The sequence below is a fragment of the Hemiscyllium ocellatum genome, chromosome 11 (assembly GCF_020745735.1).
Source record: "Hemiscyllium ocellatum isolate sHemOce1 chromosome 11, sHemOce1.pat.X.cur, whole genome shotgun sequence".
NCBI classification, from domain to species: domain Eukaryota; kingdom Metazoa; phylum Chordata; class Chondrichthyes; order Orectolobiformes; family Hemiscylliidae; genus Hemiscyllium; species Hemiscyllium ocellatum.
The window spans coordinates 58,991,057-59,014,723 of NC_083411.1; the positions used below are offsets into that span (position 1 = coordinate 58,991,057).

Sequence of the window (23,667 nt, forward strand, 5' to 3'; positions counted from 1 at the left end):
GTTCCCTCATGTCCCAGTCTCTCCTACTAGTGGAAACATCTTCTCCAGGTTTACTCTATTCAGACCATTCATTATTCTGTAAATGTCATTATTCTGTAAATGTCATTATTCTGTAAATCCTCCTAGGCTCCTTTGAGTCCTTAACTGTTCCTCATTTGACAATCCCTTCATCCCTGGGATCATTCTTGTAAACCTCCTCTGGACCCCTCCAAGGCCAGAACATCCTCTCTGAGACATGGGGTCCAAACATTTTCATATATTTCAAATGCCGTCTGACCAGAGCCTTATAGAACCTCAGTAGCACATCTCTGCTCTTATATCCTAACCCTCTTGAAATGAATGTTAACGCTGTATTTGCCTTCCTACCTGCCAACTGAACCTGCATGTTAACTTTAAGGGAATCCTAAACTCCTACCCTTTATGTTTCGGTTTTCCAAAGCCTTTCCCCAATTTGAAAATAGTCTTTGTTTCTATTCTTCTTACCAAATTGCATAACTCTCACAATTTCCCATCCTGTATTCCATCTGCCATTTCTTTGCCCACTCTCCTCACTACTGTAAGTACTTCTGCAGCCTTCCCACTTCCTCAGCCCTTCCTGTCCCTCTACCAATCTTTGCAACAACTGCAAACGTAGCAACGATGCCCCCAGTCCCTTTGTCCTGATTGTTAATGTATAATGTTGTGGTCCCAACAGTCCTTGTGGAACTGGTGGATTTATCCCTAATCTCTGCCCTCTGCCAGTCAGCCAATCCTCTATCCATGTCTGGATGGGTTACTGTTTGGAGGGTCAGTGTAGACTTGTTGGGCCAAAGGGCCTATTTCCACACTAATCTAACCATGTCAGGACCTTGCCCCTAACACCCACCGGCTCTTATCCCATTTAGCAGCTTCATACATGGCTCCTGATTTTAGGCCTTCTGGAAATTCAAATAGATCACATCCATTGGTTCTCCTTCATCTAACCTGCTCATTACCACCTTAAAGAATTCTAACAAACTTGTCAGACATGACCTACCCTCGATGAAGCTGTGCTAACTCAGCCCTACTTTACCATGCACTTCCAAACCCTCCACAATCTCATCCTTAATAATGGACTGTAAAATCTTATAAATGATCAAGGTCAGACTGACCGGCTTATAGTTTCCTCCCTTCTGCCTCCATACCTTCCGAAACAGGGATGTTACATTAACCATTTTCCAGTTGTCTGGCAACTTCCTTGACTCCAGTGATTCCTGAATGTTCACCAACAATGCCTGTACAATCTCCTCAGCTATCACCTTCAGGATTCTGGGGTGTAGTCCATCTGACCCAGCTGAATTACTCACCTACAGACCTTGCAGCTTCCCCAGCACCTTCCCCACAGGAATGGCCCCTACACTCACCTCTGCCTCCTGACTCTTGACATCCTGGCACACTAATGGTGCCTCCCACCAGTGAAGACTGATGCAAAGTCCCTATTCACTTTCTTCACCATTTCTTTGTTCCCCATTACTACTTCCCCAGCCTCATTTTCTAATGGTCCAATGTCCACTCTCACCTCTTTCTGACCTTTTATGCATCTAAAGCAACTCTTGCAATCTTCTTTTATATTACAATCTGCTTATCGTCAGATTTCATCTTCTTCCCCCTTATTGCTTTTGTAAGTATCCTCTGCTAGTTTTTAACTGCCTCCAAATTTCCAGACTTCCCACTAATTTTCACCACATTGGATGCTTTTCCTTTTGATTTTATGCTATTCCTGACTTCCCTTGTCTGCCGTGGTTGCCTCATCCTCCCTTTACTATGTTTCTTCTTCCTTGGGATGAATTTCTGTTTTGCCCCTCAAACTACCTCCAGAAACTCCTGCTATTGCTGCTCTACCGTCCTCCCTGTTATGGTCCCCTTCCAATCAACTCAGGTCAGCCCCTCCCTCATGGCTTTCTGGTTGCATTGACTCAATTGTAAAGATCTTACACCAGATTCCTGCTCTTCCATTTCAAACTGAAGGGTGAATTTTATCATATTATGGCCACTGCCCCCGATGGATCATTCACCTTAAGCTCCTTAATCGAGTTTACCTCATTACACAGCACCAAATCCAGAATTGCCTGTCCCCTGGAGGGCTCTATCACAAGTTGCTCCAACAAATCACCTCGTAGACATTCTGCAAATCCCTTTTTTATTGGATCCCCTACCAACCTGATTTTCCTCGTCCAGTTGTATATTGAAGACTCCCATGATTACTGCAATTGTGCATCATTTTTTACATGCCTTTTCTACCTCCTGATTTATTTTCTGACCCATATCCTGACTGCTGCTGGGAGGCCTGGACATAACTCTCGTCAGGGTCATTTTTGCTCTGCAAACCCTCAATTTTCCAAAATGGCGACAGTGTAGCAGGGCTGCATGCAGACTCTTATCTAGAGCTCATCCACTTCCATCTACGTTTTAAAAATCTTTTAATTTCTGCTCTCTCTTGATTTTTTTTCTTTTCATTTCTCGTTTCTTTGGTGGGTTGGTCAGAGGCAACAAGAGCAGGCTTTACACGGAGTGGTGACAGCCTTCCGGTAATTGGAGGTGGCAGTGATGGTAGCAAGGACATTCCCCTGTTCCTCCAGCAATCGGAGACGGAGGTGATGGACTCTTTAAGGTGCCAGTGCTGGCATATTGGAGGACGGTGGCTGGAGTGGGAATCTTGGCACACCAGCAGACTGGCCTGTCAGTGGAATGAGGCACTCCGGCTCGCAGTAGGCCCAGAGCGGGGACACCTGGTGTCACCAAGGCATCAGCGGAGCAGGAGACTCCTGGCTGGAATCACGGGAGGCCCGGAGTGGGAACTCTTGGTTGTGGGGCCCAACAGTCTACCCAGTATTGGAGGCAGCATTGAAATGGGCCCAGCAGTGATGAGATGGCGCCTGAAGAATGGTGACTCCTATAACAGCGGGTCCAGTGCAGACAGCTGCAAGTCAGTGGAGATGGGCGAGTGACACAGTTGTGGCATCTCTCTCCAGTCTCTCTTTACAAAGGCATATTCCAGCAGGAGATGTGAGACAGTCACAAACTCCCCCTCCTTAAACCGATTTGTAGGCAACATGCAGTGGCGCAGACAATCCAGGCGTACGTGAAGAATCTCACAGGTACTGCCCTTCTCACCATGAGCCAAGTGATGTCATGGTGCTTGTTGGAAAATTCTGGCGATGAGGCATTCTGCGAAATGACTTTGACAGTCTGCTGACTAACCTGTCCTTTTCCAACAGGGTCTTGAGGATGCTACATACTGACCTCTTCCTAATAGACCTGTGATGAAAAGTGTTTTGAAATTCTTCACAAAGGAAAAGCGATATGGAACAGTCAAATTCCTTGGAGCAGTCTGCAGCAACAAGACCAGTCCCATCCTTCAAAACACCAGGGACAAGTAGAACCTCAGTACATAGTCAGATTTAGTGTTTGTGTACTGAGGAGCTACACACAGCTTGATGCAGCCACACACAAAGAAGGACAGGTCATACACAAGAGAAACCAACACTTGTCACAGATGTGGTCACATTGAACCTCATATCATCCGTCATCATTTCCGCCACCTCCAAACGGACCCCACCACCAGGGATATATTTCCCTCCCCTCCCCTATCAGCGTTCCGAAAAGACCACTCCCTCCGTGACTCCCTTGTCAGGTCCACGCCCCCCACCAACCCAACCTCCACTCCCAGTACTTTCCCCTGCAACTGCAAGAAATGCAAAACTTGCACCTACACCTCCCCCCTTACTTCCCTTCAAGGCCCCAAGGGATCCTTCCATATCTGCCACAAATTCACCTGCACCTCCACACACATCATTTGCTGCATCCGCTGCACCCGATGTGGCCTCCTCTATATTGGGGAGACAGGCCGCCTACTTGCGGAACATTTCAGAGAACACCTCTGGGACACCCGGACCAACCAATCCAACCACCCTGTGGCTCAACACTTCAACTCCCCCTCCCACTCCGCCAAGGACATGCAGGTCCTTGGACTCCTCCATCACCAGACCATAGCAACACGATGGCTGGAGGAAGAGTGCCTCATCTTCTGCCTAGGGACCCTCCAACCATAAGGGATGAACTCAGATTTCTCCAGTTTCCTCATTTCCCCTCCCCCACCTTGTCTCAGTCCCAACCCTCGAACTCAGCACCACCTTCCTAACCTGCAATCTTCTTCCTGACCTCTCCGCTCCAACCCCCACTCCAACCTATCACCCTCACCTTAACCTCCTTCCATCTATCGCACTTCCAACACCCCTCCCCCAAGTCCCTCCTCCCTACCTTTTATCTTAGCCTGCTTGGCACACTCTTCTCATTCCTGAAGAAGGGCTCATGCCCGAAACGTCGATTCTCCTGCTCCTTGGATGCAGCCTGACCTGCTGCGCTTTTCCAGCAACACATTTTCAGCTCCTCAGTAGGGTCCATCAACTCCAATTTCATGCAGTTACAAGATATTGTCTAGCCCTGCATCTCGATTTTATTTAAAAAGTTCTTAATTTGGTTTTTTTCAAAAAATTCCAACTGATCTTTTAATTTGTAACCTTAAATATTTCCCTTATTTACCTTCAACCTGAAAGTAGCCAATAATAGTCATGTTAGTAGCTATTATCAACCAATGAACTTATGCCTTACCAGTGATGTCACTCTGCTGTGTTAGGTCCCGAATCCTGGGTTTCAATTCATCATTTTTTAAAAAAAACCTGACAAACTATGAGCCAAAAACCAATAGACAGCATGTACCACATCTAATAACGTGTATGGCAGATCAGAGTGCAACATTACTTCACAAGCTTGGCTTTAACCTTTGTCAGATAAGGGAGGTTTATTATTATTTATTAAATCAACACTATTACTTTTCCGAATTTGCTGCGACTGTATCGATAAAATAAACATTCACCTTGTAACATAGGCACAGCCCTCCACACTGCAACAGGCCCAAGGCTGGCAAACTGACCAAAGGAACACTCCAAGAAAAACAATGGTATCCCAACAAGGGCCAGCATGACAGAATAGGGAATAAGGAATGCACCTGGAAAATAGCGGAAAGGATTTCAATTTTCAAGTGAAACTCCATGCTTACACTGTGTGGGGTGGATTAAAATTTACCCTGAAATCTCTACGAATGTCCAAATTCCCGTTTTGTGAATTTCACTCTCTAACACAATCAGATATCTTTTCAGGTCACTTTACACAGCCATGTTGTGACATTTCTTATACATTTGCGCTTGGTTTCCATCAATCCAATGGTGTGGGTTGTGAAGAGCCCTGATTTGAGCAGTTTTGATGATAATGTACAAACCTGAACACAGGGCCTGACTGAGGAGCCTGCTCTTCTGAGGATTTCACACATTGTGCAGTAAATATATCTGAGGTGGATGGCTCATGCATTCTAAACAATATCAATTGAAAATACATTGCAAATTAATAAATGAACCATTTACTTTGGTTTATAAATAGCATATATTTGATGCATCACATTGCTAATTTTAAACTATTACCTTGACATATCTCTCTCTTCATAAGAAAATAGTAGTCAAACTTGTTAGCTGTGGGATTGAATTTACCAGTTCACATTGAAATTGTTTAACTCTGCATTATTTACTATATCATTTTTAGTACAATAAACATTTGTTATTTACTGAACTACAATTTTCAGGATAAGTCAACAAATCGATCCATTTAGTTCTGCCTTTCTTACTCTCCGATATTTTTAATTTCTCTACCATACCTCCTCCATTTTTGTAAGCCAGGTAAGGAGAGCAGGTAATCAATCTTCGAAGACCAGTTACCCCGTTCCACATTCTCATCACCCACAGCACCATGTTCATTGGCGGTATCCTGGGAGAAAGAATTGAAATGGCAAGCTCAGACATTAATCTTTCTCAGACTAGATCTCAAGTGAAATGTATAGTCACCACTCCCACAACTATCGGAAAATGGTGCAGTTCTCTATTTAGCAGCAATGTCTGTCAGGTTAGAAACAGCCAGATGTCCACAGAGAGTCTACAATTCACAACGACCAAAATCTACAAATCAACAGTATCTCAAATTGTCTTACATGGATTTTTACTGTTTTGTTTTGTTGAAATACTCACCGTATCCTGTGGAGGGTTTGGCCGATTGTCATTCAGTAAGAACCGAAATAAATGCCTTCGGTCCATTTTCAGACATCAATGAACTATTCTTCCACTTGCACAAGAATTGGAAGTAAAATGAGGACACTCCTTTTGGCCAAAAGTCCTTCAACTTCTCATGAATGGATTATTCTTGTTGAGTCAGAAGTCAGCCTCTTACTGTGTTTCATAACAGGTGTAACTCTACTTAGCTAATCATTCAATTTCCACACTAAACATTTCTATTGAGTTAAATGATTTGTTTTCAGAACAGTTACGATCAAAGGGCATTCATTCCCTGTCCTCAGGGTTTGGGCAAAGCGCTGGTTTTAAAAGGAATAGCTTCCAAGTGAATCCAAACCAAGTTGAACTTCAGCCAAAGAAAAGCTATCTAAGATTTCTTCTAAAAATGAACGGGTCTTCTCCCATATTAGAAATATAATTGTCATCCCCTGCTACCCGAGTTCATTTTACGTAATGAAATTTTAATTAGTTTTGAATGTGTGGCTGCAGTTTTGTAATCCCTATATAAGATGAAATGTACATGGATTTGGGAAAAACATGATTGCTTGTCCATTGATCTGGCAGTCTCACCTCTAACCAAATGTTTAAAGTTAGAAGATTATAAGAGAGAAGTAAATCTGTATTGCTTTCTTAGCATTCCATCATGAAATGTTATCGCCTAAATTATAACTATGCTTACTAAAGTGAGGTGTAATAGTTCTATAGTTGGAAAAGTTAAGTAACTATTAAATAGTATGGTTCCTACACTGTTGCCTCTGACTATCAGCAAGTCACCAATTGAAAGAGCAGCACATTAATATTCAAAAGTCTTCATCTGTATTGGAGTAGGTTATTGATAGGGTAAAGCAATATTCTGAATTGTATGATTAGATAGGGCTCTCTCAGTGTGAGATCCAGAGCTAATTACTGAAAAACTTCCATTGCTTTCAAATGTTATTTACTGATCAGCTTAGCCATCTGGCTGGATCATTAGAAGCTTTGCTAGGTGCATGATCTTTTGGCTGAATCACAAACACCAGTGGGTTTGGAAGAGTGATGATTGCATATAAAAATACAACAAAAAGTGTATTCTCTTGTGCAAAATGCAATGTGTCACCACATTCAGCGTCATCTTGAAAGACTGAGTTGAATGCAAAATTTTACTGCTTTTGAGTTCATCTTTCCCTCTTCTTCTTAATACCCTCCGCTCCTCCTCCATTCACTGCTTAACATCAGCCAGGGTCTTTGTAACGGGCTCCAGGGTCTTGTCATTGGGCTCTGAGTTCTTAATTATGGACCCACCCCTGCCATTGCCACGTCTCCCACAAGCCTCTATGTCTGAGCTGGAGCCATGGGCCTGATCTCCTACCTACTGCTCTCCCTGCGAAGCTGCCACCAGTCATCGGGATCCTGGCTCAGGCCTCATCTGTGACCTCAGTGCTAGAGCCAGAGCCAGCCAAGGATCTGGGACTGCATGGGGCCCTGCCCCAACCGACTCCCATGCAGAAACAAAAAAAACACAGGAAGACCGATCACCATGGCAGCTGCAACCGCCATCAATCACCCGAAGGAGCTGTTCTCTCTTGCTGCTGCTGCTCCCTGTCTTTTGCACTGGTCCTCTGGCCCCTACACCCTCCTCTGTCTCTGACAAAAGTATAAAGGCCCATTTTCCTACAACTTTCAACTCTGAAGAAGCCTTGTACTGGACTCAACTAATTAACTCTGTTTATCTCTCTATTGATTCTGCCAGACCTTCTGTGTTCTGCAGCATTGTTTGTGTTTGTTTTAAGATATTATTCCTGCTTACTGGAGTAACTGACTCCCTGATCAATGTGGTGACACCAGCTCTTTTACACCCTCACCCATCTCCCCTATCTCACCTGAAGATTCTATAACCCAGAATATTGTGCTGACAATCATGTTCTTTCCTCAACCACAACCATCTCTGTGATAGCAATGATATTAGATCCTCATACATTAATAAACACGCACAACTCCTCTGCCTTACTCACAAGACTCCTTGCATTAAAAAATACCATCCATCTTTGCCACACTCCATTCTGCACTAACTTGAATATATTTGCACGAATTTCTGCATTGCAATGGTGGGTTCTTCAATACTTTTCAGTACATCAACCTTTACTGAACCTCCATTTAGTATCCCAGACCCCTGCAAAAATTAGTTTTAAATCCCACCATCACATTCAGCAATACCTTCAGAAAACCAGAACACTTGTACGTCCCACCTTCTCCAGAAATAAATGTGGTGATCCAACACTAATCTGTTCCGGATCGCAATGCACTCTGGAGCTTTCCTGACTTCTTGCCAGCCTCTTTCTGATTGGTCAGAGTCATAGATTCATACAGCATGGAAACACTTTGGTTTAACCTGTCCATGCTGAACATAATCCCAAACTAAGTTAGTCTCACCTGCCTGGTCTTGGCTCATATCCCTCCAAACCTTTCCTATTCACGTATCCATCAAAATATCTTTTAAACGCTGTAATTGTACCCACATCCATCATTTCTCAGGAAGTCCACACACAAACTACTCTTGGTGTAAAAAAATTGCCTCATATCTTGTTCAAATCTCTCTCTTCTCACTGCTCACCTTAAAAATTGCCCGAAACATCGACTCTCCTGCTCCTTGAATGCTGCCTGACCTGCTGCGCTTTTCCAGCAACACATTTTCAGCTCTGATCTCCAGCATCTGCAGTCCTCACTTTCTCCTTAAAAATGTCCCCCTAGTCTTGAAATTCCCCATCTTAGGGAAAAGACAACTACCATCAACTCTATCTATACCTCTCATTATTTTATAAACCTCTATCAGGTCACCTCTCAACCTCCTACGCTCCAGTGAAAAAACGTTTCAGCCTTTCTTTATAACTCAAACCTTCCATACCTGGCCACATCCTGGTAAATCCCTTCTGACCCCTCTCCTGCTTAATAATACCCTTCTCCTCTCTGACTGCATTTTCTTAAACCGTGATGGGGGTCAGGGATGGGAGCAACAATGAGAAAAGAGAAAAGGTTGAGAACTGATACAGAAGATAAAGGGAGAAAGTTCAATAAACAAGGCAGGCAAGAGCATGGCGGGCTATGAGGAAAAATAATGAATTAAACACATTTATTTCAACGCAAGAGGACTGACAGGTAAGGCAGATGTACATAGGGTATGGATAGGAACATGGGACTGGGATATCATACCCTTTGCAGAAATTTGGCTGAGGGAGGATGATAATTGGCAGCTTAGTGCTTGGCATGTTGATGCTATCGGAAGGATAAAAAGGTGCACAAGAGAGGTGAGGGAATGATGTTTTTGATTAGGGAATTCAACTTGTACTTAGACAGAATATTCCTGGGTGATTGTCTAGCTATATAGATGAACTAAAAATAAGAAAGGGGTGATCACTTTGATTGGATTGGATTATAAGCCCCCAACAATTGTCACAGTAATGGTCTGGTACAAGTTAGTTTGCCCTTGAGTTTTTTTTTAGAGAGGGGATAATTGGCCAGGCTCCATCGTGCCTGAACTTTGAATGGTTCACTGGGGCCTTGTTGTTTCCCCAAATAAATACTGCTTCAGATCAAAAGCTTGAAAGACCTTTTGAAAACTTGGTCTTGTCAAGGGGACGTGGCCAGCTCTCTAGCTCTTCAGTTCAGTACGGGAGGGAGTAGAGTCATGGGGGAAACTGGAAGCCTTCTCTCTGTCCTTCTGCCCTTCTGATTTTGAACTGTATGCTGCCTGTGCCATTGTTTGCTGTTTGTGCTTAGGGATCTGTGTACTGGGATTGTTGCAAGAATTTTCAGAACAGCATCATTAGGTAGGGTTTGGATAGGATAAGTTATCGGGTATTCTGTTTTCTGTTCCTTGTAGTTCATTTTATAATTTTGCAAATAAATTTTGTTTGTTTAAAACCTGGCAGTTGACCAAGCTGATGTACTCCAGGAATATCCACTGTACATCTCATTAAACAAATAGCAAAGTTACAGTCAGACCTAGTCCATGACAGACTGGGGGCTTTTTGCGGGATTTAAACAGCGAGTGGTAGTTGCTAGTGTCTTTTATTTCGGGTGTTGATTTGGTTGGTTTAAACCGTGTTCGGATGGCAATGGCTCTTTCAATCACCAAGGAGGTCCTGGAGGTGGAAGAAGTGACCTCGGGGGTTTTGCAAAAGGCAGATAAGACCAAACTGCAGGAATTAATAGACAAGCTAGGGTTGAATTTACCTCCTAATGTGAGGAAAGATGAGATGAATTCAGCAGTAGCTCAGTATTCAAATTTGCTGGAAACACTATCAGGATCTGTAGAGATGGCAAGAATTCGATTGTAAATGAAGCAGCTTGAGTTAGAGGGGAGAGATAAGGAAAGGGCAGCAGAAATGAAACAGTTTGAATTACAATTAAAATCAGAAGAGAGAGAAAAAGCAAACACATTAAGGGCTTTAGCCACAGAGAAAGAAAGATAATGAAGAACTCTAGCAGAAGAGAAAGAAAAAGCAAAGAGATTGAACTTTAGAAATTGACACTTAAAAAGGGAAGTCAGCACAAAAGGATGGAGATGCAGGCTGAAGGTAGGTTTAGTGAGGAAGAGAGTGAGGATGAGCAAGCCCCTGGCAGTCAGAAGCCTAGTGAGAAACTGTTTAAGTATGTTCAAACAAGGCCTAAATTTAATGAGAAGAATGTGGAAGCCCTTGTCATTTCATTTGAAAAAGAATCTAAACAAATGCAATGGCCAGTCAGTGTGTGGGTTTTGTTGATCCAAACCAAACTTGTGGGTTGAGCTAGTGAGGAATTCACATCGCTATCAGAGCAGGTATCTGGGGAGTATGAGTAGGGAAAAGAATCAATCTTAAGCGCATATGAATTGGTACCAGAAAGCCTATAGACGTTTAAAGAATCTAAGGAGGAACCCTGGTCAAACTTATATTGAGTTTGAAAGAATTAAACAAAGTAATTTTGGTAGGTGGATACGAGCTTTAAAAATAGAACAAACTTACAATACCCTTAGAGAGACAATTATTTTGGAGGAGTTTAAAAATTCACTGCCTGACATAGTGCAAATTCATTTGGCAGAGCAGAGAGTTAAAAATGGCAAGCTTAGCAATTGAAGTGGCTGATGATTATGAGTTGGTCCATAAATCACGGTCTGACTTCCTGCATCAATTTCAATCCATGAGGAATAGAAGTTGGGGAAAAGAGAAATCCTCCTGTGGAAAGGGTGAGATAGATCTCAGTGAAGATCATAAGGAGACCTTATCACAGCGTAAAAAGGAAACCCCAGAAGGGGACGAAGAAGGTAAAAGCTCCAGTGTTTTTATTGCAATAAAGTAGATCACATGAAATCACAGTGTTGGTGGGCTAGGAAAAGCACAGGAAAGCCAGGCATGGGAAAGCAGGATAACCCTGGAAGTGTTGTTGGAGTGGTAACAGTGGGAGCTAGAAAGCTGCATCAGAGTGCACAAGCTGATCAGAGGTTGGTTAAGGAAGAAATGCCAGATCTGCTTTAAAAATATACCTGAAAAGGTAAAGTTTATTCATGTTAGAGTAGCAAGTAAAGAGGTTATAATATTAAGGGACACAGGATTCTCTCAGTCTGTGATGTTGAAGGATGTGGAGGAATATACTCCTGAAGGACTATTGCCAGAAAAGTTACTGGTAACAAGAGTTCATGGTGAGACAAAAAGTGCTCAATTATGCAAAATGATGCTAGAGTGACTAGAAAAGAGTGGAGAATGTGTATAGGAGTACTGGACAAAGTATCGGTTCCAGGAAAACAATTTGTCCTTGTGAATGATACAGCTGATTCACTGGTAGGTGTGCTGCCTACTGTAGTTGAAAGACCTGTGGATACTCAAGCAACTAAAGCACTGCAAGAATCTTACTTGGGAATCTTCCCTGTTTGTGTAGTAATGAGGTCACAGAGTCACCAGTTGAAGGAGGAGAGATCAAAGGGTACAGATAAGAAATCTGAAGTGGCATTAGCAGAGACTGTATTCAATCAGTTAGTTAAGATAAAACAGGAATAAATAAATAATCATGCAAATATCTTTACCTGTGCAAAACTCATTGAGGTTCAGCAGAAAGATGAAAACTTAAAGCAATTGTATCAAAAGGCATATACAGAGAAGGAGTCTGAATTTATCCCTGTGTGCTATTACCTGAAAAATGATGTCTTAATTAGGAAACAGAGACCATCACATATTCAAGCAGATGAGAAACGGGCAGAGATTCATCAAATTGTATTGCCAGTGGGGTATAGAAAGGAAATGTTGCAGGTGGCACATGAATCACCACTTGGAGGCCATTTAGAAGTGAGGAAAACACAAGCTAAAATACAAAGACATTTTTACTGGACTGCACAAGAATGTAGTTGAATTTTGCCAGCTATGTCATGCATGTCAAGTGATTGGAAAACCACCGATGGTAATAAAACCTGTAACTTTAATACCTATTCCAGATTTTGAGGAACTTTTTACCAGAGTCTTAATTGATTGAGTAGGTCCCCTACCACAAACAAAAAGTGGGAACCAATATTTGTTAACAATAATGTATACATCGACAAGATTTCAAGAGGCTGTTCCATTACACAATATCACAGCTAAAAGGATTGTAGAGGAATTACTCAAAGTTTTCACTAGATACAGACTACCAACAGAGATACAGTCAAATCAAGGGTCAAACTTCACATCCAAACTATTTAAGGAAGTTATGGACAGTTTAGACATAAAACAATTCAAATCTACTGCGTACCATCCAGAATCGCATGAAGCGTTAGAAAGATGGCATTGAACACTAAAGACCATGTTGAGGGCTTATAGTCAGGATTATCCAGATGATTGGAATAAGGGAATTTGGTTGTTCTTTTTATGATCAGAGATGTACCAAATGAATCCACCTAATTCAGTCTATTTGAATTAGTTTTTGGACATGAAGTGAGAGGACCACTAAAATTGATTAAGGAGAAATTAATATGTCAGAATTCAGAGACCACCCATTTGGACTTTGTGTCAAATTTTAGAGAATGATTAAATTGAGCTAGGGAGTTGACTCAACAGCATTTAAAAGTACCACAGCTCACAATGACTCAGCAAGTGGAATAAGAAATCAAAATATCGCTATTTTGCTATCAGGGATAAGGTATTGTGGTACTTCCAGTAATAGGTGAACCTTTAAAAGCAGGATTTAGTGGATCTTATAAAATCGAAAGGACATTGAGTGAGGTAAACTACTTGATATGGACCCCAGACTGGAAGAAATCTCACAGAGTGTGTCTTGTGGGATACTCAAAAGATATTTTGACAGGGAAGGAAAGCAAGAGGTGTTAATGATTACAGCACAGAAGGAAGAGCCAAGTTCAGAGGCTTCTGAATTGGACATTCCTCAAATTAAATGGGACAATGAGGAAGTTGTCAAAAATTGGGATAAATGATTGGGTTATCTTCCTGAGAAAAATTGAAATTACCTGAAAGAGCATTACTATCACATGGGGAGATATGAGGAAATAACCTGGGAAGTATTAGCCTAATGGTGCATGATGCAGAGATAGGAGAGGCTATTCCGATTAAGCAACAAGTCCCCAGATGTAAATAAGGAGGACATCACAGTGTCGGCAAGGCTGCGTTTGTCCTGTCTGGTGCTTAGGTTGATGTCGGATGTTTTGTTTGCTCTCAAAATAGGTAAGAATCAATTATGTCCTTTCGTGAAGGACATTAGTAAACCAAATGCATTTTAATGACAATCACCAGTGGTTACATATTCACTATTAGACTTCTCTATTTCTCTTTTCTCCTTCTCAACATATCTTCACACCGACTGGTTCAGCCAAGCTTCTGTTCTTCTACTGTGTAATTTGTCGTGAGGTTTGGTGTAAGATTTTACTTTATGACACTTCTTGGGAGTACAGTGGGATATAATATAGCAGTAGAGGCACTGTATTACTAAAAGTTGCTGTAAAGTAGGAGTCTGAGAGGTTGTCACAGAAACTGTTTCCTGATCTTTCAAACATTTCCTCACCTGCCACAAGGTGGGGCCCTCAGCTTGGACAACTCTCACCACGGCTATTATGGGTACCCACATAATACAGAAGATGATCATACACCAGCCCAGCGCTATTGACCAGACAGAGTATTCAACTGGTCCATATGTTGGAAGGGCAAATGTTGTTAAGGACCAGACTAAGATTGCCTGAATGAAATAAACACAGAAAGTAAAATCAGTAACATGATGAAAGGGACTTACTGTACATTTTTACATTCAGCTTAAATCACTCAAAGATGTAACATCTCCTTACGGTTAAAATGCACGGAGAGATCAGAATCCAACAAGCTCTCCACCAGAGCCAGAAAAGCCAATTCCTTTTCCCAATCATCATCTCACTGTCCTTGATGAATCTGTTTATCCCTGTGAATGGCAAGGAAGCAGAGAGACACCATCACTCGCGCTGTCCTGTCTTCAGGGCAGCTTGTTTTCTGTTGAAGTTCATCTTGTACAGGTGGCATTGATGAACAGGTTAAACAGAGAAAGGATTGCTGAAGATTTCAAATTGGATGAACAGAGTGTTCCTTATCACCAAATCGATTATCTGTACTCCAAGATTTAAAGGTCTTGAAGGAACTCTCACACTGTTTCGAGAAGACAAGTGTTCAAGGTGAATGGGAGATGAAGTGAGGTGGCAGGTTGAGGCCAAAGGTGCCAATGAGTGGGGATTGATGATGTGGTGAAGTCATGTTGGTTGTGGAGCAGGGTTGTGGAAGATTTGGATCTGGTCAGGTATGGAGTTGGGAGTGTTTGATAGTGGAGATGAGAGGTGTGTGTTGTCTGGAATAGAGAGTGGTGGGTGGTCACATGCCCATGGGAAGTGATGTCACAGGTGAATGACTTGGTGGGAGACTGTTAATGTTATTCATTGTCAGGTCAACGTGAATGATTGAGGGAGTCATTTTTATAATGAGAGCAGATTTTAATCCTTCTAACATTTCCTGGGTAATTATAAGTCAGTCAGAACTTTCTGAAGTCTCTGTCTCTAACTCAGAGTTGGAACTTATTCAGAGGATTTTTGACACTGGGTATTTACATGAGTATCATACATTCCCAGGCAATTCCCATATAGCCAGTGTGTTGGGACATCTGCCTGATCCTGGTGTACAGCTTCCAGCCAATGCCTGGTCTCCCAAAATCTGGAAATGTAAAATGTCGGCTAAGAAATTGCATTCAGCACTTTAGAATTGATGAGCCTGATCTTTGTGTGAACAATAGTTAAGGGAGTGGAAACAATGGCTAATGTTAATTCCTGTAAACAGGTGATCAGTAAATAGTATTCCCTTGGCTGTATTCTTAGGGCACCATAAGGGCAAGAAAATGATCAAGAAACTTGTCCAATGGAATGAATAGATATGGATAGCACAGATAAAAGACATTGGAGTGTTGACTGACCATGATGGTATTAAATAGGGGAACAGGTTTGATGGACTGAATGGCCTACTCTTATTCCTGTGTCCCAAGATAAAGGATCAGGAAGCATATTAATGTTCCTAATCTCTATGATGATCAAGACACTCACAGGAACAATCTCATTAAGGGAATCTCCTGATTCTGTAGGATCATCATTGTGGTCAGGGAAGTGAGAAGTCTTGAAACAATGTTAAGAATCTACCCATGTGATGCTTCTGTTATGAAGGTGGAAGGGAATATTTGGGGGTTTTGAAACAGTCAGAATGGACAAAGAACACAACTGTATAGAAATAGGCCTATCGGCCCTCTAAGCCTGCGCTTACACATTTTGCTCTTCCATAATAAAACTGTCCTCACGAACAGGATCTGTATCCCTCTATTCCCTTCCTATTCATGTATTTGTCCAGGTGCTTCTTGAATGCTGCTATTGTGTCTACTTCCACCATCTCCTCTAGCAGGCGTGTTCCAGGCACTCACCACCCTTTGTGTGAAAAACATGCCTTGTAGATCACTTCGAAACATCCCCCCACACCTTGAAAGTGTGTCCCCTAGTAATTGATCCCTCCACCCTGGGAAAAAAAACCTCTTACCTTCCACTCAATCCATGCCATCACAATCTTCTAAACTTCTATCAAGTCACCCCTCAACCTTTCATATTCCAATGAAAACAAACCCAGTCTGTCTAAATGTTCTTCATAGCTAAAATCTCCATACCCTGCAACATCCTGGTAAACGTTTCCTAAGCATCCACGTCCATCTGCTACTGTGGTGACCAGAACTGTATGTAATACACCAAGTGTGACTTAACTAAAGTTCCATAAAGCTGCAGCATAATTTGCCTACCCTTACAATCAATGCCACTTCCAATGAAGGCAAGTATGCCACAGGTTAATTGGATTGGAAGGATTCAGTTGCTGTGGGGTAGTTATCAAGTGAGGGCATGATTGTCATTATTCATTTGACTCAAGTCTAAATCCTCACTCACTGTTCAAACCCTATAGTTATCTGAACAATATCCAGTGTAGATTTTGTAGTGTTCTCTGAAGAGGTGAAAGTATTCTCATAAATACATTTCAATTGTAATTATTTTTTTTTCCAGTCATACCACCATTGATCCAGCTGAGACCAATGAGTTCCAACAGAGCAACTACAATGAGAATCCATCCAGTACAGAAATAATCCATTAAATGTAACCAATAAATCCCAACCTAAAATGAAATGGAAAATTAGAAAGCATTAAATGGAAAAAAACATAACATTCAAATCTTTAAAATAGACATTAAAAGAATTTAAGAATTTATCTTTTCTCAACCGCAAAATACCCTGTTTGCTCGATTTATTCTCATTCCTTGAAGGGCTGGAATTAGTTGTGTTCCATTTTTCTTTTTTGAAATAAACAATCAATTTTGCATGTAGCAGCACGGTGGCTCAGTGGTTAGCAGTGCTGCCTCACAATGCCAGGAATGCAAGTCTGATTCCACCCTTGGGTGACTGTCTGTGTGGAGTTTATAAGTTCTCCCCATGTCTGTGTGGGTTTACTCCAGGTGCTCTGGTTTCCTTCCACAGTCCAAAGATATGTGGATTAGGTGGATTGGCCATGCTAAATTGTTCATAGTGTCCAGGGATGCAAAGGCTAGGCGGATTAACCATGGGGAACGCAAGGTTGTAGGGTAGAGGATGGTTCTGGGTGCGCAGCTCTTCAGAGGATCAATGCAGACTTGATGGGCTAAATGGTATTTCCACACTGCAGAGAGTCTATGATTCTGTCCAGATGTGATCTCGGTCAGGTGCAACACCTCTCTGGATTTATATATTATGATCTTTCCATGCCTTTCAATATTTTATTCACTGTTTTAACTTCCTGGGAACATTGTACTAATGATATTTATGAAATGTTCACAAAAGTCCTCTAGATATCTCCCCTTCCCATGACCTCTACTACATTCTCAGATGACACATATTCCTCATCAACTTTCCCTCTGCTCAAATTGCAATCGTCTTTATTAAATTAAATCTGCAACATTAGTCAAAATATTTTCTTTTTATTACTGCGATCGTGGGAATTAAAGGCAGCAATAAATATAGAGACCACAGCTTTATCCTGGATGAGGAAGGTCATCACTCCATCTTCATACAGACGTTAATAATTGGTGAACACCCTGATATTGCAACATCTGATTGCTTCATCAATGATTTCTAGATTTTAGCCTCCACTGCTCAATGCAGAAATTAGTGCTGTGTGTCAATCATTCTTCATGTGTTGCAGAATTCCAGACATAAATTCTCAAATTGCTTTTCCTCATTTTAAACCAAGCTCTCCAATCTCATAAATTTAATATTCTGAGTAAAATCACATTCTATAACCGCATAAGATCACCTCTCAAAATGAACTGGTCTGCAGCCTGAAAAGTACAATTTCTTGAATCTTTCCTCATAACTCAAAACCCCAATTCTAGGGGTCAGTCTTGTGGCTCCTAGCATTACAGTCTCCAGTATCCATGTGTCTGTCTGTCTTGTTGGGAAGAACTGGACGCAGTAGTTAAGGTAAGGTCTGACCACAGTGCTGTAAAGTTTGATGACCATTCCTTCTGATTTCTATTCTACAGTTTTGTGATCCAATTGATGAGGCTTATGGACTTTGTGAAACACAGAAAGCATGACACAATCCAAGAGAACGCAGCCTGTTTAATTGACTCACCAAGGAACACCTTCAACATTCACCACTTCGGCAAGTGTCCTGCAAGAGCACTTTCCAAAACTGCATTCCCCACAACCAAGCTAAAGCAGGCACCAGGCACAAAAGAAAGTTGATTTACAAAGCAAAGAATTTCAGGTGCTGGAAGGTTGAGATGGAAATCAGGAAATTCTAGAATTATTCAACAGGGCAGACAGATTCAACAGGGAGATGAATAAGATTAACATTTCAGCTCAATGATGATCCTTCAGGAAGGAATTGGAAATCTTCATCAAGGGACAAGGGTACTGAGGGTGGAGAGTTGGAAATGGATTTTGCAAAGCAAGTCGGTGGGAATCCACATTTTGTTTATAAAGACATGCATAAAATGGTGGGAAGGAAAGAAGGGAGGGTGTTGTTTTCAGGGGGCAACTTGGGGGCACTCCAATTACACATAGCATCATGCTCAACTGCTCTGCAAAATCCATCCCAACCAAAGATTTCCAAACCTTCCTCGACCCAATATCCAGGATTTATAGATTCCTTGGTCCCACATGTGGCCTTGCCTGCAGTACCAGCAGTGCCCACCACTGAGCTTGTGGCACTGCTGACACTGGTGGAATGGCTGGTCAATCGGATACTCTTGCTAAGGATGGCACCTCTTCCTGCTGGTGATTGGCATGAGCCCCATTATTAGGAAATTTATTCTGCCCACTGCACTGTAAGGCTGCAGGGAATGGATAAATCACATCCTGTTGACTGTCTTCTTAGCCAGCAATACTCACATTCCACAAACAAACAAGAGAAAGAGTCACAGAATCATAGATTGTTACAGTACAGAAGGTGGCCATTCAGCCCATTATGTCCACACTGCTTCCCAGCAAGCATTATGACTCCTGCCACACACCCCTTCCTCACACCCTTTTTCCAATTAAATAATCACCAATACCTCAATTGACTCACCATCACATTTCAAAGCTGTGCACTCCAGACCTGAACGTGAAAAAGATCTTCTTCATTACATTTGCAAATCGCTTTAAATCTGAGCCATCTCATTCTCGATCCTTTCACAAAGGGGAACAGTTTCTCCCTATCTACTCTATTCAGACCTCATAATCCAAAGATGTGCGGGTCAGGTGAATTGTCCATGCTAAATTGCCCGTAGTGTTATGTAGGGGTATGGGTGGGTTGCGCTTCGGCGGGTCGGTGTGGACAGGGCCTGTTTCCATACTGTAAGTAATCTAATCTAATGAGTTTGGCAATGTCTGTCACATCTTCTCTTGACCCCTCCTCTCCTCTCTAAGGAGAATGACCCAATCTGTCCAATGTATTCTCATACATTAAGTTTCTCATTTTGGAATCATTTTTGTCGATCTCTTCTGCATTCTTCCAAAGTGTTCACATCCTTCCAATATTGTAGCATTCACAACAGTGCTCAGCACACCTGGTGAGGATTAACAAATTTCTTATACAAGTTCAACATAACCTTCTTGCTATTATACCCTAATAACTCTATTATTAAAGCCCAGGATACCATATGCTCTCTCTACATGTCCTACTATCTTCAATGATCTGTGAAAAGCTGCCCAGACCACTCCTGCACTTCTTAAGTACTGCACCCCTGACGTTACAAATGTTTTCTCCCCCCAAAATGGATCGTCTCAAACTTCTTGCATTGAGCTTTACCTGGAAGCTACCTGCTCACTCCACCAACACATCTGTGAACTTGTGGACTTTTCAACTCTCTTGCTTAGAGTTTACAATCCTTCCAAGGTTCATGTCACCTCCAAACTTTGAAACAAGGTCTTGGAACAAGACAAGGTCTATACCCTGCAAATAAAGCAGGAAAAGCAGGGCTCCCACAACTGATGTAAAACAAGGAACTATGGATGTTGGACATCTGAATCAAAAACACAAACAGAAATTGCTGGTGAAACCTAGCAGCTACGGTACATCTCTGGTGAGAAAGTGGAGTTACCATTTCTCGATGATGAGTCACTGGACTTGAAACATTAACTCTGCTTTCTCCCTACAGATGCTGCCAGGCTTTCTGGGTTTCACCAGCAATTTCTGTTTTTGTTCCAATCCCGATCTCTGGCGAACTCCATTACAAGCCTTCCTACAACCCAAAAAATATTTGGTGATCACTATTCTCCATTTTCTTTCACCCAGCCAATTTTGTATCCAGACTGCTATTATCTCCTTTATACCATGAGCTATAACTTTCTTCATAAGTCTGCTGTGTAACATTGCTTAAAGTGAGTTTTGAAAGTTCATGTACACCACATCAATGACATTACCCTCATCGATCCTTTCTATTACCTCTTCAAGAATTGTCAGCCATGATTTGCCTTTTAGAAATCCACGCTGACTGTTCCTAATTAACCCACATATTTATCTATGCCTCAACTGATTCTGTCATTAATATTTGTTTCCAGATTTTTATCCACCACTGAAGTTAAACTGAATTGTCTGTCATTGCTGGGCTTACCTTCACAGGTTTTTTTTTACAAATAAAGGCGTAACGTCTGCAATTGTCTAACCAGTCAGCACCTCCCCTGAGTTTAGGGAAGGCTGGAAAATTATGGTCAGTGGTGCTTTAATTTCTACACTTGCTTCCCTAAATGTTCTTGGATGCATGACACCTGCTTCTGGACCTTGTCAATTTAAATATTGATTGCCTACTCAAAACTTCTTCCTGGTGAATATTGATCTTTATCGTGATAGAGCTTCCTCCACCATTACTATAACTGGTGTCGCTTCCATCTCCTTGGTAAAGACAGATGCAAGGTATTCAGTTAACACCTTAGTCATGTCTCTTGTCTCCATATGTCCTATATTTCAACTTGTGGGCCAAGTGCTGGAAAGTGAGATTAATGTAGAATTAATATAATTTTGGTTGTACAGACTTGAGGGCCAAAGGTCCTCTTCTGTACTATAGGATTCTATGATTCACTGTGTAAACCACTTTTTTACCCTAATTGACTCAACTCCTCATTTTGCTATTAATGTGCCTATAGAAGACTTTGGAATTCCTTGATATGTTTGGCTGACAGTGCTTTCTCATCAGTGCTTTCTAATCAGTTAGTACATTTGGCTGGACAGCTGTCTTGAAATGCTGAGAGATGTCAGAGGTGCGTTTCAATTCCTGCACCAGCTGAAGATACCACGAAGTATCAACCTCTCCCCTTCCCTGAGGTGTGGTGATTCTCACATTAAACCATCACTCGTCGCCTCTCTGTGGCCCAGTAGACCCATGGTGGCTTTACCTCTGACCTTAATCTTCTTATTAAACCCCCTTCACTTCTCCAATATGCTTTTCACTTCCCCTTTGAACCTTAGTGTTCTGCTTGAAGTTTTTGTCTTGACACACATCATAACCTCACTTTTTCTTCTTCATTTTGTATTCTATCTCCTTTGTTCATCCTCAGAGCTCTGCATTTGTTTGTTCTCCTTTTGCTTTTTGAGGGAACATACCTTGATTGTACCTGAATCATGTCTATTTTAAACATAGCCCTTTGTTCAGTGACTGTTTTTCCCACCATAATTTTGTTCCTGTCTCTCTGGCTCAGCTCCATTCTTTGCCCATTGAAGTCAGCTCTCCTCCAGTTCATTCTTCTTATTCTGGACTGCCAATTATCCATTTTTATCACCATCCCTGGTCCAAAACCAAACCAGCAGTGGGGTTCTAAATGCTGGGAGCTTATTTAGACTGAACTTAATTCTTTGTGATTTATGAAACAGTGTCTCATTTTACTGAGTATCCTTGTCTAGAGAGGGTTGATTGCTCATGTGGAAACATAGCAAATGACTAAGCTACAACTTACCTGTGTTACAAACAGAAGGCCAAGGAAATAAAATAACAAACAAAGACCAGCTGTCAGATAAAGACGCTTTGGCCTAAGGAACTCAGGAAACTGGTCCAGCAGGCTTGTTATTACTGTTTCTATTGAAAACAAGAGTTATCAGTGATTAATTAATGATTTATACCAAGTCTTAGATAAATCCACCACCAGAGAAATGGCAGCCAAGAGGACTGAAGGAGCCAATGGGGAGAGATTTCTCTGTCTATGGGCAGAATTGTATAAGAGCAATGTTTGGAAAATGGAGGCTTGCTAATGTCTCCTGAAAGTAACTCACCATCTCAGGGTGGGTGATAGAAGATTCTGAGATGTGGGCTATAGGCTGTGATTCAGTGGGAATGACAATATTAGACATTTGGTTCAACAATGTGTGGGAGAACTCTCTCAGATTGTATTGCAGAAGAGTTTGCAACACTGATTGGGAAGATTGTACCTTTGCTGTTTCTGATGCCAGGCAGTTCATCTGGTTTATTTTTCCTATCGGAGCAATGAGCCACAACTGAGTGGCTTGCCACTTTATTTCAGAGAGGGTTGTTGTTTCATGCCTCACAATTAATATGTTACCACAGCACTGTGGGGCAGCAAGGTTGCTCAGTGGTTAGCATTGCTGCCTCACAGTGCCAGGGACCCAGGTTCAATTCCAGCCTTGGGTGCCTGTCTGTGTGGAATGAGTGTGGGTTGTGATGTCTGCATGGGTTTCCTCCGGATGCTTGGTTTCCTCCCACAATCCAAGGATGTGCAAATTAGGTGAATTGGCCATGCTAAAATGCCTGTAGTATTAGGTGCATTAGTCAGGAGTAAACGTCAGAGAATGGGTCTGGGTGGGTTACTCTTCGGAGGGTCGGTGTGTACCTGTTGGGCCAAAGGGTCTGTTTCCACACAGTAGGGAATCTTATCTAATATAATAACCTGTAAGGCATTATATAAACCCTGCATAATTATGTGACTTAAGAGCAGAAAGGTCTCAGAAACTATCTTGACTTGGGCCACTTCAAGCATGACATACTGACAAACTGTGCTGCATGTTGTAATTGAGTACTTTCATACTCACCGAGAAGCGTACATGAATATAATGTTTGTATATAACAGTGAGCTGCAATAAATATTCTGTTGGATTCTTTAATAACATAAAGCATTGAAGCAAAATGCACATCAAGGATTCCAGGGTCTAACATATGATTATGGTTCTGAGGTTTTCAAGAAGGTCTCTCACACACAATCTCCTTCTATAAAAGGCATTAGGTGTCAGATGGGTTTTTCTGACACAATGATAGCTCTACAGTCAAAATTACTGACAGCAATGTTATTTCATCCAGGTTTATTTGATTGAATTCAAATTCCTCAGACACTGACGTGAAACACAACCAGAAACTATTGGAAACACTCTGCAGGTTTGGCAGCATCTGTGGAGAGAAAGCAGAATTAACATTTCAGATCCAGTGACCCTACTTCAGAATGCTGTTTTTTGAAGAAGGGTCACTGGACTCAAAACATTAACTGTGCTTCCTCTCTACAGATGCTGCCAAACCTGCTGAGTTCTTCCTGCAATTTCTGATTTCCAGCA

The 23,667-nt window shown here is 41.8% G+C and overlaps 1 protein-coding gene across 1 annotated transcript in view; it reads right to left on the reverse strand.

The window, feature by feature from the left end:
- Window positions 1-23,667, reverse strand: part of LOC132820022 (sodium- and chloride-dependent neutral and basic amino acid transporter B(0+)-like) — a gene marked incomplete at its 3' end in the record, with an annotated part of 109,512 nt that overhangs the window by 38,449 nt on the left and 47,396 nt on the right. The window contains exons 8-9 of the mRNA XM_060831949.1: window positions 22,068-22,186; window positions 5,726-5,835 (exon numbers count right to left, since the gene is read on the reverse strand). Coding sequence (XP_060687932.1) covers window positions 5,726-5,835; window positions 22,068-22,186 — 229 coding nt within the window. The remainder of the gene's footprint in view (window positions 1-5,725; window positions 5,836-22,067; window positions 22,187-23,667) is intronic.